Source organism: Marmota flaviventris, chromosome 5, assembly GCF_047511675.1.
Source record: "Marmota flaviventris isolate mMarFla1 chromosome 5, mMarFla1.hap1, whole genome shotgun sequence".
Taxonomy (NCBI): Eukaryota; Metazoa; Chordata; class Mammalia; order Rodentia; family Sciuridae; genus Marmota; species Marmota flaviventris.
This window is the reverse complement of record NC_092502.1, coordinates 103802663-103819580: the sequence shown is the minus strand read 5'-3', so window position 1 is coordinate 103819580 and position 16918 is coordinate 103802663. Positions and strand designations below refer to the sequence as shown.

General features: G+C 32.6%; 1 protein-coding gene across 2 annotated transcripts in view; it reads right to left on the bottom strand.

Moving 5' to 3' along the window:
* Positions 1 to 16918, bottom strand: part of Ap3b1 (adaptor related protein complex 3 subunit beta 1) — a 256304-nt gene that overhangs the window by 207419 nt on the left and 31967 nt on the right. For both annotated transcript variants that reach the window (XM_027927647.3, XM_071612471.1), the window contains exon 2: positions 12043 to 12118. In XM_027927647.3, the coding sequence (XP_027783448.1) occupies positions 12043 to 12118 (76 nt within the window). The remainder of the gene's footprint in view (positions 1 to 12042; positions 12119 to 16918) is intronic.

The following is a 16918-nucleotide window of genomic DNA, read 5'->3' as shown; positions in this document are numbered from 1 at the left end:
CTTTTTGGTTTTTTTGTGTGTCATATTTTAGTGGTTCTTTCTCTAGGGATACAGAGCCAAATACAGAAAGACATAGCAAGCCTTATACAGTCTACTTAGTTGACACTGCACCACGTCAAGTAAAATGTAGAAACTTTACAACTATATAGGTTCTTTTAAACCATCTCCCCATTAACCTTTATGTTGGAGCTGCCATATATATAAATACATATGCCCATTAAAAAATCTCTCAGACAGTGAATAACTTTAAGCTTATTCAGATATCTACCCTACCATTTTGATCTCCCTAAAACATCCATCTGACACCATTTCCTCGAAGCCTGAAGAATTGCCATTAACATTCCAGGAAAGCAAAACTGCTAGAATTGGGTATTTTTAGTGTTTCTTTTCTTGAGAATATCTTTATTTAATTTTCACCTTGAAGGGTATCTTCACTGCATATAGAATTCTGGGTTAACAGTTCTTTTCTTTCAGTAGTTTAAAGATGTTCTACTGTCTTCTGGCTCCCATGGTTTCTGAAGTGAAATCTATAGTTATTTCAAGTTACTGTTCTCCTATATGATATGTATCTCTCCCCACCCCTGCCCCCAGCCCCACTCAGGTTATTTTTAAGATTTTTTTTTTGTTTATGTTCTTCAATAGTTTGATTATTATGTTTATTCATGGTCTGGTCTTCTTTTATCCTGATGGATCCTGATTTAATAGATAAAAGAAGTGTTAGCTGAGCTTATTAGTTTACATCTTTCATCAAAAGGGAACTTTTGTGTGTATATAGAACTGGGGATTGACTCCAGGGACACTTTACCACTGACCTATACCCCCAGCCATTTCCCACCCTTTTTTTTCTTTTTCTGAGACAAGGTTTTGCTAACTGACTGAGACTGACCTCAAACTCATGATCCTCCTGAGCAGCTCAGATCATAGGCATGTGCCACCATGCTAAGCTTATTTTGGGGAATTCTCTGCTGCTATTTCTTTAAATATTTTTTTCTGCCCTAGTCTGTTTCTCTTCTCTTTTTTGAATCCAATAATATATATTTTAGGACTTTTGAAATTATCCAACAAGGTTCTTAAGCTCTTTTCATTTCTTTTTAATTTTTGCTATTCAAAAAAAAAATTTGCTATTCAAAATGATTTTCTTCTAATCTGTCCTGAACTTTTAACACTTTCTTCTGTTGTCTCTGTTTGGCTACTGAGTCAACCCAGGATTTTTTTTTTTTTTTTAGTTTTAATTAGACACAATACCTTTATTTTATTTATTTATTTTTACGTGGTGCTAAGGATGGAACCCAGGGCCTGGCACATGCTAGATGAGCACTCTACCATTGAGCAATAACCCCAGCCCAACCCAGCATATTTTTAATTACAGATAATCAACCAGTCACATGACAGAAATTTCAACAAATTTCTACATGGAATGAACGTAACAGTTTAGAAAATAACCTTCTACCCACTAGTCACAATCTGGAGAATAAATGGATGTAGGATACCATGTCCCCCTAGCATAACTTACTATTTAATCATAAGTGGAACTATTGCCTACTATTTAAGCATAACAGTTTCTTGGCTCACATTTATTGGTTTGTCTGTGTGTGTGTATGGTGCTGGGGATTGAACGCAGGGCTTTGTGCATGCGAGGCAAGCACTCTACCAACTGAGCTATATCCCCAGCTCCCAGATATTGTTTTTTCTAACATCTTCAGAAGCGCCCTGATAACAGCATACCATACAAAAGACTAGACTACTTATTCCCAAAGATCACTTAAAACAACAAACCCCCCCCAAAAAAAAAAACCATGAAAGTTAATTACATCGCTACACTCAACAAAGACATATGTACTAATTATATCAAGATAGAGAGAACAGTGCTCTCAGGCTCCTTACCTTGGAACTACTTGTTCTTCTTATTCTATATAGACACTGATCTTCTAATAATTAACAATATTGATACTACTCTCTTCTTTACACCACTGAGCCTGAAAACATTGATACTAAGAATTTAGAGAGTCTATAACAGAACCAATCTCAAATAGAACTTCTGGCCAACTACAGACATATCTAAAGCTCTCTAAGCATTACCAAATGGGGGAAATAAATGGCATACAAAACCATCCCACAGTTCAAAAGAAAAGAAAACAGATTCCTTAAAATAGCACTGGAAATGTCCAATTCATATTCTTAATGAGATTTGAGGGGATATGGCATTTCTTATAAAAAGAATAATTTTGCATTATGAAAAGAAGCTTTCAGATGAAGATGTCACTACCACATTTTAAAATATAGTAGGAGAACATAAAATAATAACAAAAATCTATATTGAACTACAATGCCAGCTTAAAACATTCATCCAGAAATCAGGAAAGGACAGAGAGACAGTATCAATTTGACAGGTCAGAAGACAGAGACATGAAGGACGGATCCAAGAAATGTAATAAACATAATAGAAATGCCAAGAGAAAACAGGCAGACTGACAGAAAAAAAGAGCAAATAAATAACAAGAAAATTTCTCTAAGACAGATTTAAGATTTTAAAACAAAAAGGTTTATTAGTACTATAACAAATCAGTGAAAAGAAAAAAACAGATCATATCTTGATTAAAATTCTTTTTCCTCAACATAGTCAAAGCTGAGTATCTGGACAGTTATAACAGGCTCCCCAGAGGAGAAATAATAAAATAATCCAGTTGGGCTGAGGCCAACTGAGGCTGAGCTCCTGCCTAGAATGTGTGAGGCACTGGGTTTGATCCTTAATACCATATAAAAATAATCAAATAAAATAAAGACATTCTGTCCATCTACAACTACAAAAAGTTTTTTTTTTTAAATCTGGTTGCCACCATACTTCTGACCCCTACATCTAAACCCAGAGGAAATTAAGAATAAAATCTATACAACTTTTAGAAGAAGAAAACATTACAATCTAATAATTCTATTAAATAATGTATTTTCACATGGCAAAAGTACAAAAAACAGTTCCAACAGGAAAGGACTCAGAAAATGCCATCCACATTATCTTCCTTGTATACAAAATGCTTGTATTGCCTGGAAACAAACCAAAAATCTGAAGAATAAGGAGGATATGATTTGAGGGGAAAAAACAAAAACAGTAAAAGCCATGAGCAAACTTAAATGAGCAAGATAGAGATTAAACCAAAAGCACTATATTGATAAGGTCATATCATTTAAAATAAATATCTAAAGTGATTTTTGAAAGATGAGCACTCAACCTTTCTATCCCCCTTGCCACTGATAACCACTATACTACTTTCTGTAAGTTTCAGTATTTTATATAAATAGAATCATATGTCTTTTTGTATCTTATTTCACTTAACATGCTATCTTAAGGTTTATTCACATTGTAGCATGTCAGAATTTCATTACTTAAGGTTGAATATATTTCATTATGGGTATCTATACTACTTTTTGTTTATCTCTTTATCCAGTGATGAACATGTAGTGTTTTTCCACCTTTTGGCTTTGTGAATAAATGTACAAACACTATTGTATAAATATCTGTTCAAGTTAACCTCCTTTAAATTCTTCTTTGTATATAACCAGATATGGAGTAACTGGATCATATTGTAAATCTACTTTTAATTTTCTAAGGAACTGCCACACTTTTTTCCATAGTAGCTGCATCATTTTATATTCCCACCAGTAATCTTTATTTCTTCATCCTCACTGTTACATTTAGGTGTCCCCAAAAAACTCATGTCTGACACAATGCAAGAAGGTTTAGAGGTGAAATGATTTGAGTTATGACAGTCTTAACCTAACCAGTGTGTTAATACTCTGGTAGGGATTAACTAAATGGTAACATATGCAGGTAGTAGATGGAAGAAGTAGGGCCCTGAGGGCGTGCCTTTGGGGTTTATATTTTGTTCTGGAGAGAGTCTCTCTCTCTCTCTCTCTCTCTCTCTCTCTCTCTCTCTCTCTCTCTCTGTCTCTGTCTCTGTCTCTGTCTCTCTCTTCTTCCTGGTGTGATATCCCCAGCTGCTTTCCTCCACCACACTCTTTCACCATCATCAGCCTCACCTCAAGCCCAGAGGAGTGGAGCCAGCTGTTTGAGACCTCTGAAACCATGAGCACCCAAGTAAACTTTCATCCTCTAAAATTGTTCCTGACAGGTCTTTTGGTTACAGTAGCAAAAAAGCTGATTAAAACACTCACCAACACCTGTAGTTTGTTTTATTGATAACAGTCATCCTAATGAGTATAAAAGTGGTCTCACCTTGTTGTGGCTTTGATTTGTATTTTTCAAATGATTAGTGATATGGAGCATCTATCCATGTGCTTATTGGCCATCTGTATATCTTCGTTGGAGGAAAGTCTATTCAACTCTGTTATCTACTTTTTTCACTGGATTTTTAGTTGTTGAGTTATAGAAATTATCTATATATTCTAAATATTAATCCCGTTTATGAGATATGTGACTTGCAAATATTTACTCCTATTCTGTAGGTGGCCTTTATATTTTATTGATGATCTTCTTTGATGCATATATATTAATTTTGATAAAATCCAAATTATCTATTTTGTTGTGTTGTTGCTCCTGTTTTGTCATCGTAAGAATTCTTTGTCAAAACCAATGCCATGAAGTTTTTGTCCTGTTTTCTTCATACAGTTTTAAAAAGTTTCAGTTCTTACAGTTAGATCTGTGATTTGTTTTGATTTTCTTTTACATGACACGAATTAGGGTTCTACCTTCATTCTCTTACAGATGGATATCCAGTTTTCTTAGCAGTATTTTGTTTAAAATACTGTCCTTTTTCCTTTATATGGTCTTGCCCCTTGACCAAAAATCATTTGACCATATAAATGAAGGCTTATTTCTGGGCTCTCTATGGTACTGTGGTCTATATGTCTATCTTCATCTCAATACCTTACTGTTCTTATAACTGTGGTTCTATAGTAAGTTTTTAAATCAGAAAGTGTGAGACCTAAACTTTGCTCTTTTTCAAGATTTTTTGGGGTTATTCAGGGTCTCATGAGTTCAATGGGAATTTTCAGATAGATTTTTCTATTTTTGCAAAAAAGTAAAATCATTGGTGTTTTTAGTAAAACACATAGATTACTTTGACATCTTCATATTAGTCTTTTTTATTTGTATTTTAATTTTTTCAGCAACATTTTAAAGCATTCAGTTTACAAATCTCTCGCCTCTCTGGTTAAGCTTATTCCTAATTATTTTACTCTTTTTGATGCTATCATAAAGGGAACTATTTTCTTAATTTCCTTTTCAGATTGTTTACTGTTAATGTATAAAAATACAACTGATTTTGCCTGTTAATTCTGTATTCTGCAACTATGCTGAATTTAGGTTTTAATTCTTTTTTTAATTTTTTAGTTTTAGGTGAACACAATATGTGTATTTTATTTTTATGTGGTGTTGAGGATTGAACCCAGCGCCCCACGCATGCCAGGCGAGTGCGTACACTTGAGCCACATCCCCAGCCCAGTATTAATTCTAACAATTATTTTTTGTGGAATCTTGAGTGTTTTCTACGTAAACACCATGTTGTCTGGGAACAAAGATAATTTAACTTCTTCCTTTCTAATTGGATGCCTTTTATTTCTTCTTCTAGTTTGACTGCTCTGGGTAAAATTTTTAGTACTACATTGAATAGAAGTGGCAAAAGCAAGAATCCTTATCAAATTTCTGATCATAGAGTAAAAGATTTCAGTCATTCACCACTGAGTATTATGCTAGCTTTTATATTTTTTCATGCCTTTTAGTATGTTGTAATAATTTTCTTCAATTCCTAGTGTTAAGTGGTTTTACCATTAAAGAGTGTGTCAAATTTTGTCAGATGCCTCTTCTGTATAAATTAAGATGATCATGTGGTTTATTTCCCCTTCATTCTATTAATTTAGTATATTACATTGACTTTCATATGCTGTTCAAATTACTTTTTAAACACTGAATAATAATTAAGATGCAAAATTATACAATAATTTTTAAACTCAGGAAGAAAAAATAAATTGTACTAAATTTCTTGACAATATTGACAGGTCATTCTTCACAGCAATAAATAAAGATGGGAACAATGTGCAGAAATTTAATTTATAAATAACTACTCAGTAATTTATAGGTAACAAAAAAGGAGGGGAGGAGACCAGTTACAACAGTAGCCACGTCAGGAATGGTGGCACACACTACTGGTAGGTTCAGCTTTTAAAAAGAGGCTGTGGTGGAAAGAGTAAATGGAAAGTTAGGAGCCCTTGATTTGACTAGAGCTGACAGAAAACCCACTAATGTTCTATAGATAGGTACCACCAGTAAAATCTGAGGACTAGTATTAAGGAACTGGTCCTGATGCACACCATGACTGCAGAAAATCTTGGCCCTTTAAGCAATTTCCAAACCAATAATTTGAAGGAAAAAAAAAGATGCCAGCAACAATCTTAACTTGAATTCTTTAAAATATACATAGAAATGAAATAACTACGTTGAAAGAAGAAAGCAAGAGAGTGAACAGTCTACAAAGATATAGAAAAAATATTTATTACAATCATTAACTCAAGACAATAAGAATTGTGCATGTTATTAACTTCCGTTTCTTAAAGGAACTTTTCCAGGTTTTCCTATAGTAACAATGCATCTGGTTTAATATACTTTGGAAATATATATAACCAAAATATCTAAAACTTTGAAATTACTTTTAATTGTTTTCAACTCAATCACATCCAACTAAATACTCTGTGACATGTATGGCTATGATGTAACATATGCCAATAACTTTCATTAGGAATTTTTTGTCCATTATCTCATAATTACAAAGATAAATGAACTAAATCCGAAAGAGAATTTCAAAATCCAACATCTAATAACAGAAAATTCACATACATACACACACACACACACACACACACACACGTCTGTGTGTACAAACATGGAAGATTTTAAATAATTTGGGGAGTTTCCACATAGGAATACAGTGCTAATTATAAATCAAATTAAACATTGAATGAAAAGGAGAAAAAACAATTGTCATTAACATTTCACTGAAAAAATTTCAAGCAAATAAGTATAATTATTTAATAAAAGGGGGAACAAGCAACAAAATCTGTAAGTTGAAAATTGAGATTTAAAAACACAGCATTCAATAGTATCCAAAATACAAAAATGTTTAAGGAAAGTACTAACAAAACAACAGAAGTTCAAATATAACACTAAAAACTACATACCCTGCCAAGAGAAACTGAATTTCTAAACAAAGGGTAGAATCATAATCATGAAGCTTAAGAATAAACACTGTGAAAATGTTAATTCTCCCAAAATTATCTATAGATTCAATGCAATTCCAATATAAATTCCATGGGCCTTTTCTTTCCTTTCAGAAACTGACAAGCTGACTCTAAACTTTACATGGAAACACAAAAGTTAGACAACAACCAAAAAAAATCTTGTAAAACAAAATTAAGATTGGAGAACTTACAGTATATTTTACTTTGAGGATATAGAAATTAAAACTAAGGGACTCAGGAAATGATAGCTATAAAGATTAGTAATCCAGAGAAGAGCCAGATCTCAGATGTCAGATGCAGATACATGTCTCAGTTGAAGTGTCATGTATATAGGGTAAACTGATTTTTATTGAAGATTAACTTTAAAGAGGAAAGGATAGCCTTTTAAACCCACAGCAAAGGGAAAACTGGATATTCAGGGGCAAAAAATAAAACACCTTGGCTTTTATCCCACACCATACACAAAAGTTAATGCCAATGGATTCTAGTCCTAAACATAAAAACTAAAAACAATAAGGCGAGGTCTTTTCAGCCTTGCAGGAGGCCAAGAAAGCTTAGACAATAACTCATTCTATGAACCTAGCTCATCCCATATCAGAGACCTTTTCAAAAGACAAAGATCAGCATCACATAAATATGTAAAAATGTGTCTACGTGAATTCTACAAGATACATTATATCCAAAGAGTAAGACATTAGAAATATTTAAATATTGAGGCTGGGATTATAGCTCAGTGGTAGAGCACTTGCCTCACACACGAGGCGCTGGGTTCGATCCTCAGCACCACACAAAAATAAATAAAATAAATAAAGATATTGTCCATCTTTAAAACAAAAACAAAGAAATATTTAAATGTTAAATTATTTTCAATAAAATCAGAATGTCCTCTACCATCCATAGTATTCAACATCATGGTAGAGCTGTATTCAATGCAGATACAAGAAAAATAAGACATAAATATTTAAAATTAAAATAAGCCATTATAGCTTCCACATGTTATAATTATCTGTCTAGAAAATCCAAGAAAAGGACTGAAAAGATTATTGGATAAGTTAAAGGAGAGTTCACTTAGAAATCTAAATGCAAGTTACAGAAAAGTCATTCGTTTTAATGGGGACCACTCATAATGAAAATCAAGGGTAAAAAAAAAATACAAAGAAACCAATCTAACAAGGAACGCAAGACTATGATGAAAACTACAAAGTATAACACTACTGAAAGGGAGGGAGGGGAACCAAGCAAATTCTGTTATCCCAAAGTCCAAAATTAGTATTTAAGAGTACTTAACTATTTGATTTTTAAGTTTATTTGAAAGATGAAATCCCTATTTTTTATACCTCAATATTATTCAAAATAAATAATTTAAAACTTTACAAATAATAAATGTTTATATTATTTGCATAACAAATATTTGTATCACTTGTGTAAGAGTGATTATTAATTACTAATCATTTTCCTATAATTAAAAAAACCATTTCCCTTTAAACAAAATTTCTCAAAAATTGACAGTCTGTAACTACCAGGTATGCATGGCTATATTTACATTTTGTATAATCCACTTATTTACATTTAAGTTATATTTATGATAGTCCAGTAGTCTAGATTATGAGAATATTTCTATTGGTGTCAAAAACATAATACAGAAAATACCACCTAATGCCACATTTTTCGATTTTTTAAAAATTTTTACTTAAAGACTACTTTATACATTTGCCCTCACTTTTTGAACCAGGAATTTCAATAGTATTCTGTAATTTAGTGAAATAAATTATTTTAATGGAATTTAAGAGCCAAAGTTTAAAGAAATAATTAAGGAAAGTCAAGGGTCATTTTTCTCTTACCTATGGAAGTTAGGAAAAAGAAAAAAAGTTAGTGGGAGGGAAATCTCATGAAAAGAGAAAGATCAGCAGGGGAAGGAGAGGAGGAATAGAGGCAGTACTAGAGAATGAAACTGACCAAATTACACTGTGTTCAAGTATGAATATGTAACAATGAATCTCGCTAATATGTACAATTATAATAATCAATTAAATTCTTTAAAAAAGAAAGCACTAAGAAAAGTAAAAACAAATAAAAATATAGTGACTATGTTTCCTTCCAAATATTTTTGTTTTCACAGTATTTCTGAATATCATTTTGGATAGCTGGAAAATATTCCATATTTTACTATCTACTGTTAGACATCTAAATTCTTCTGAAGTTTTTGCCATCAGAAATAAAAATTAAATAATTTTTTTAAAAAAGATAAAATGATTAAGGGCAGTCCCTTCTCTGAATAGTAGTGCAGTACTGAGACTTGTAGAAATATAAACTGAAACCACCAAATTTATCTTAATAATTCACTGGAAAAAGTATAACTGATCTGTTACCTTTAACATTTCTGTCAAAACTTTGATTAAACTCTCCATTATAGGAAAACACAAAATAGTAAAAATATTATTTATTTGGTGTACTATAATTTAAACATTGAGAATTAATTTATCAAGAGTAGTTTGAAAAAAAAAAAGTCATTTGAACAGGGCTTGCCTTGTTCTCATTGTGTAACTTATAATACTGAGCAAGCATCTTTTCTCTAACTTGATAAATTGTCATAATCCTTTCTAAATTTGGATTAGTTTCCAACATTTTATCTTTTGTACTTTCAATGCTGTAAATTATCTCTGGGAATTCCTTTAGTTAATGGTATTCTACCAGCATCGTTTCTTCTGAGACATCTTCATCGTTTTATCAAAACCCCTTTCCTACCAGGCACCAGTGGTGCATACCTGTAATTCCAGCAGCTCAGGAGGCTTAAGCAGGAGAATTGCAAGTTCAAAGCCAGCCTCAGCAACCTAATGAAGTACTGAGCAACTCAATGAGGTAATGAGCAACTCAGTGAGACCATGTCTTCAGATAAAATATATTAAAAGGGCTGGGATGTGACTCTGTGATTAAGCACTCCTGAGTACAATTCCCAATACCAAAAAAAAAAAAAATCCTTTCTGTCATTTACATTGATAACTTATCTTTACTAAGTTCTTTCAGTTAGTTAGAAATTCAGACATGCTTGTCAAAAAGGAGTGATGTCAGTATTGCCACAGCTCTTTCTGTATAACTCCATTAACACTCCACCTGAATTTCATTTCCAGTGAAATCACTTTTCATTTCTTTGGGGCACTTTCATCTTTGCTGACCAAATCCCTCTTTCAATTATCCATTTTTATAAAATGTCACATGGGTTTCTCATCAAAAAACAAGGCAACACAACTATATTCATTTCTGTATGAGGCTGAATGTAACATACATATAGCGATCAATCACTGATACATTTAGAAAAAGTGAAAAGATACTGATACATTTAGAAAAAGTGAAAAGATAGATCAACAATCATGATGCACATTTGTAATTTACATAGTGATGTACTTACTGCCTGAAGAACTAGCAGTGAAGTCTGTACATGATGCAGTCACTCAGTTACACCATGGTAGCTGAAATTTGCACCATTATTGGGGGAGTTAACTAAATTCCTTAACTAAATTGTGGTAATTAAAGTTCATGTGTGTAAAAACCATGCAAGTCAAGGACATGGCAAATGCCCTGCACTCCCAGCTACTCAGCAGGCTAAGGCAAGAGGATGGCAATTTCAAGACCACCCTAGGAATCACAGCATGACTCTATCTCAAAACACTACAGCAACTGTCTATCCATAAATATTATTATGCATAAAGTATAACATTTAATTAAAAATTTACAAGATGATTCTCAAAATTGCCACCTTCATTGCCTGAAAGCTAGACCAGATCATTCATAGGTGTCACAGATAATAATTAGTCCTTGCTTTCATATATTTCATTTTCATACCACTTTACTCTTTAACAGAACCTATTAATATCTGTAACCATTTTTCTTAAATGGGACTTGTACTTTAATATAACAAGAAAGAAAATTTCAAGTTCTCCTATGTGGCATTGCCTTCTGAAAAATAGTACTATTTCCTATTTACTATTACTATAGTAAAGTTTATTTTTGCAATTATGCAAATGAATTATATTTCTTATCTTATTACATAAAGATAATGGAAAATAAAATCATCAATAGCATAGTAGTAATAAGAAGATAGACTTTGTAAATGTAATTCCACTGAAACAAAAGCAGGACTCCTTAGCATCAGATAGTTACCAAAATTAGACCAGTTTTTTCCCTTGTGAATATGAAAAATATCAAATGAAGACAGAGTGATCATCTTTTGTTAAAGATGGTATATATAATTAGGAACTACATTATATTTTTAGCTCTCTGGTAATAGAACCCCTCTAATAACATAGTAGTCAATTATTTGAATTGTGCATTTTAACTAAAATGTAGTATATGCTCTTACCTTTAACAATGCTTATTAAAGTTCTAGGCTATTAAATTGAATGTGTTTTTATTGGTAGTAATGGAATTTGAAAAACAAAAGTGTGCTTACAACTTTTAGGTGGAATTACCAAAACATTCCTTGAATATTCTTCTTTGCATGAAGTCTATGCAGGATGATAGCTATATCATTGTCCTTTGTCTATAAAATAATGCCTTCTATCTCACAGGAAAATATTAGATTTTAGAGGTAGAAAAGTTAAGAGAGAATAGATGAAATTAGAACCCAAGTGTCTTGTTTTTTGATACTTCAATACTTTCACTCTTTTAGATAGGATATTCTAACTTAACATTAAAGAATAAATGGGATATTATTTATACATTATTTAATATATATAGTTAATATAATCATTACCTATCCATTTTACAAAAATCAAAATAATCTAATCTTTTACCTACCCCAACAATCCGTTTCATAGCATCCAATTTAGCTGAATCTTTGTTGCTCTCCAACATCTGTTTTAGATCTTCATTCCTATTACAAGAATCAAAAATTCCATAGTTGGATTTTTACATAAGACAGTTATTAAAATATATCATTTTTGTAAAAATTTGAAATAATACTATGGACAATCTTAAGTAACTTATTCTTATTTATAACTAAATATATATTTCTTGTTTAACCCTTGTTTATTCATGTGCTATGCTGTCGTGAAGCCCACCAATGAAACCAACAAACAAAAACCTGTTCTTCGGTATTGCATTTAATACTTAAATATCAATGCAAATACAGGTATATCGATTCTGTCATCCCAAATTTTGTCATAATCATAAAATAAAATAGGAAAAACCCTTGAATTAGCATTAAAATAGTTATAGAACAAAACTTGCAATCACCATTTGACCTAACAAATGCTCTTGGGCATTTTCCCCTTAGAAATGAAAATTTACACTCACACAAAACCCTATACACAAGTTTTATTACTATTAGTCAAAAGAGAAACAGCTCAGATATCCTTCAATGGATGAATACTGTGGTATATCTATTCCATGGAATACAACTCAGTAACAGAAAGAAACAAACTACTGATGAAAATGTATGCTGAATGAGAAACATCAATCCTAAAGGTTTTATGCTGTATGACTCATTTATATTACATTCTTGAAATAATAAAGTTATAGAAATGGAGAAATGATTAGTAGTTGCTGAGGGGGACAGAAAGGAAGGAGGATAGATATAAAAGGGATCCTTATGATAATGAAACTATTCTATATTTTTAATGTTGTGGTGGCCTTATGTACCTATACATGATAAAATTTAATAGAAGTAATCACACACAAGACAAGAAAATGAGAAATCTGAAAAAGACTGGTAGATTATATCAATTTCAACATCCTGATTATGATACTGTATTGTAGCTTTGGCAAGATATTATCACTGAAGAAAACGGTAAAAGATATATAGGTATTCTCTATATTAGTTCTTTTAATTACATGTGAATCTATAATTATCTCATACAAAAATTTAATTTTAAAAGCAGTCGTATAAACAATTACAATTCAGTTATTAATAAACAAGCCAATACCACCTCCCAAAAAAACCAAAAAAATTTAAGCAGACATTTCACAAAAGAAGATATACAAATGCCAACATACACAAGAAGATACTTGAGATTATTAATCGTTAGGAAAATGCAAATTTAATGATAGCACTATACACCCTATTATAAAAGCTTAAATTAAAAGTGATAATAATAAATGTTAGCAAGTACATGAAGCAAATAGAATTTTAACACTGCTAGTGGGAATATAAAATGGTACAACCATTTCAGAAAATTACATGTTTCTTTCAAATTTAAACATATACCTTGCTGCGGGAGTGGTGGCACACACTGGTAATCTCAGTGGTTCAGTAGGCTGAGGCAGGAGGATCGAGAGTTCAAAATCAGCCTCAGCAACTTACCAAGGCCCTAAGCAACTTAGCAAGACCTTGTTTCAAAATAAAATATAAAAAAGGGCTGGGGAGATGAGTCAGTGGTTAAGCACCTGTGGGTTCAATCTCCAGTACAAAAAAAAAAAAAAAAAAACATATACTTGCCATATGACCCACCATTCCTCTCTAAGAGAAAGAATAATACATACACACACAAAGACTTACACAATATCCGAAGTTTTACTTATAACAGTAAGCAACTTGAAACAATGCTCATCACCAAATGTGATTTATCCATACACTGGAAAACTACTCATCAATGAAAAAGAATTAACTACTGATACATACAAGGAGATGGATGAATTCTCAAAATCATCACTTGTGTCAAAGAAGCCAGCCACAAAAGGGCCTGACATAATTCATGTTAACATTCTACTACTCTGTAGAAAGCAGAGATAGGGTGAGAAGAGAAAACTTTTTACTTCAGTTAGGCTGGTGGCACATGCCTATAATCCCAGCTATTCAGATGGCTGAGGCAGGAGGATTTGAAGTTCAAGGTCAGCCTCAGCAACTTAGTGAGACTCTGTCTCAAAAAATAAAAGGGTTGCAAATGTACCTCAGTGATAAAGGACCTCCTGGTTCCATCCCCAGTAGTGGGGGAGGTGGGTGACTTCACAAGATGACATAAATGTTCTGTATCTTTACTGTGGTACAGATTTCACAGGTATACACACCTTTCAAAATTCTTCCAATTCTAACATTTAAGTGGATAATTTATTGTATGGAAACCATATCACCAAAGAGTTGATATTAAAAAATTTTATAGCATTTTAGTCACATTTTTGAATAAGATATTTAGTTCTCTAAAAGAATATATCTATATTTGGGAAGTATATTAGAGATCAAACATTTAATCACTCTTAAATTAAGAATATCAAATTCATGTTTCCAAGAATTTAAATTAGTGGATCTTATTTGGTACACCAAACAAAAAGAAAACTGCCAGGAAGCTAAGCTTATAGTAATATAAACCACCAAATAAAAACTATAATCCCAGCTATTCAGATGGCTAAGGCAGGAGGATTTCAAGTTCAAGGTCAGCCTCAGCAACTTAGTGAGACTCTGTCTCAAAAAATAAAAGGGTTGCGAATGTACCTCAGTGATATGATAATGTAACTGAGAACTTCCTTCTCAGTTGAAGCTTAAATACAGGCCAGAAGAGCTTCTTTACTCCAAATACATAGCCTTAGCAAACAAACAAAAAAAAAGAAATCTTACTTTACCCTTAAACATTTTGCAACTCTAGCCCTAATATAAGCAGTAATCGCTAAGTATTAAATGGTAAGGTTTGGGGGTATAGCTAGAACACTTGTCTAGCATGTTCAAGGCCCCAGAGTTAAATAAAAATAATTTAAATTTTTTTTCTTAAATAAATGATTGACCCAGGCATTATTATGGGCTAAATTATGTCTTTCCATCCCCAAATTCATATGTTGAACTTCTAACTTCCTAACTCAGAATGGGACTATATTTGGAGACAGAGCCTTTGAAGAGGTAATTCACCTAAAATAAGGATCTAAGGGTGGATCCTAATTCAATATAACTAGTGTTCTTGTAAGAAGAGGAGATTAGGACAGACACACAGAGGAATGTCCCACACAGGGACATAGCAAAAAGATGGCCCTCTACAAGCAAGAAAGAGCTTAAGAATAAGCCAAAGTTGCCACCAATCTGATCTTTCAGTCTTCAGAACTGTGAGAAATAAAATCATGAAAAAATAAATTTCCATAGATTAAATCATCCTATCTGTGGTATTTTGTTATGGTAAACTAATGGAGCAGTTAAATATTTCAAATTCTCAATGCAGCTAAAAAAGTTTTTAGAAAACTAAGAACATTTTTTCCAAAAAGAATATAGGCGATAAAGCTGGGCACAGTGGCACCCCTGTAATCCCATCTACTCAGGATTGAGCTAGGAAGATCACAAGTTCGAGGCCAACATCAGAAATTTAGTAAAACCCTGTCTCAAAATAAAAAAATAAAAAGGGCTAGGGATGTGGCTCAGTGGTAGAGTGTTCCCCAGTACTGAAAAATCAAATTTTAAAAAAGCAATGAAATTTGGGGCTGGGGATGTGGCTCAAGCGGTAACGCGCTCACCTGGCATGTGTGCAGCCCGGGTTCGATCCTCAGCACCACATACAAACAAAGATGTTGTGTCCGCCGAAAACTAAAAACTGAATATTAAAAAATTCTCTCTCTCTCTCTCTCTCAAAAAAAAAAAATGAAATTTATTTTGAAAAAGTTACTCTTACTTTCCAAACTACTCATAAAATTAAATGCAATAGTGACCATTTGTGGGAGATTAAAAAAAATAACTAAATACAATAATTAAGACATCTAGGGCTGGGGATGTGGCTCAAGCGGTAGTGCGCTTGCCTGGCATGCATGGGGCGCTGGGTTCGATCCTCAGCACCACATACAAATAAAATAAAGATGTTGTGTCCCCCGAAAACTAAAAAAATAAATATTAAAAAATAATCTCTCTCTCTCTCTCTCTAAAAAAAAAGACATCTATGTTTCCCTAAAACTGCAACCACAAATATATAATAGATTGAGCAATATATAAAAACTGTCTCTGAGGATATACAACTACTATTAAAATATTATATATAAATATTCACTATAATAAACTTTACATTCTTTCTTAAAACTTCTCAGGCTCTTTCATATTGCACAGGCAACAGAAAAGGGAGTAAAATTAATGCAAATAATTTTATCTCCTTTTCCTCTAATTTTGCTATTTTCTCTTATTATCTATTGACTGAGTATAATTTTGTAAGTGAAAATCCCAAACCTAAAAGAAACCTTGAAAATCTTATTAAAAGTTAAGAAAGCAAATAAATAAACAAACAAGAAAGCAACTGGATAAGAACTAAACTGAAAAGATACATGGGTGGTGTATATATTTGATCACACTCATACATGCCACAAAGGAAGAAAACAATTTTCTACTGCCTGTTCCCTTTTCCTTTTCCCCACAAGTATTCCATCATTCTCCTCTACCAGTGTTATCTATAGACAGAAGTGAGCAGTGAAGAAGAATGAAACATCAATTTTTAGGACAGCCCAACCTCTAACCCCAGACATAATCTTATTCATGTCCTAATGGAAACCTAGTTTGTTCCTCTTAAGCCCAAGATGCCAGAGTCCCCTACTCAAACACCTTGGTCCTGACCTGCTCTCTCAAACTAAAAACAAGAAAACAGGATTCTGGTATTAAAGCCAAAGGTTTTGCTCTTCTCATTTAAGAGAAGAGATATTCTTCAACAGCAAAAACAATGTCTTGGGGCTGGGGCTGTAACTCAGTAGCAGAGTACTTGCCTAGAATGTGTGAGGCACTCGG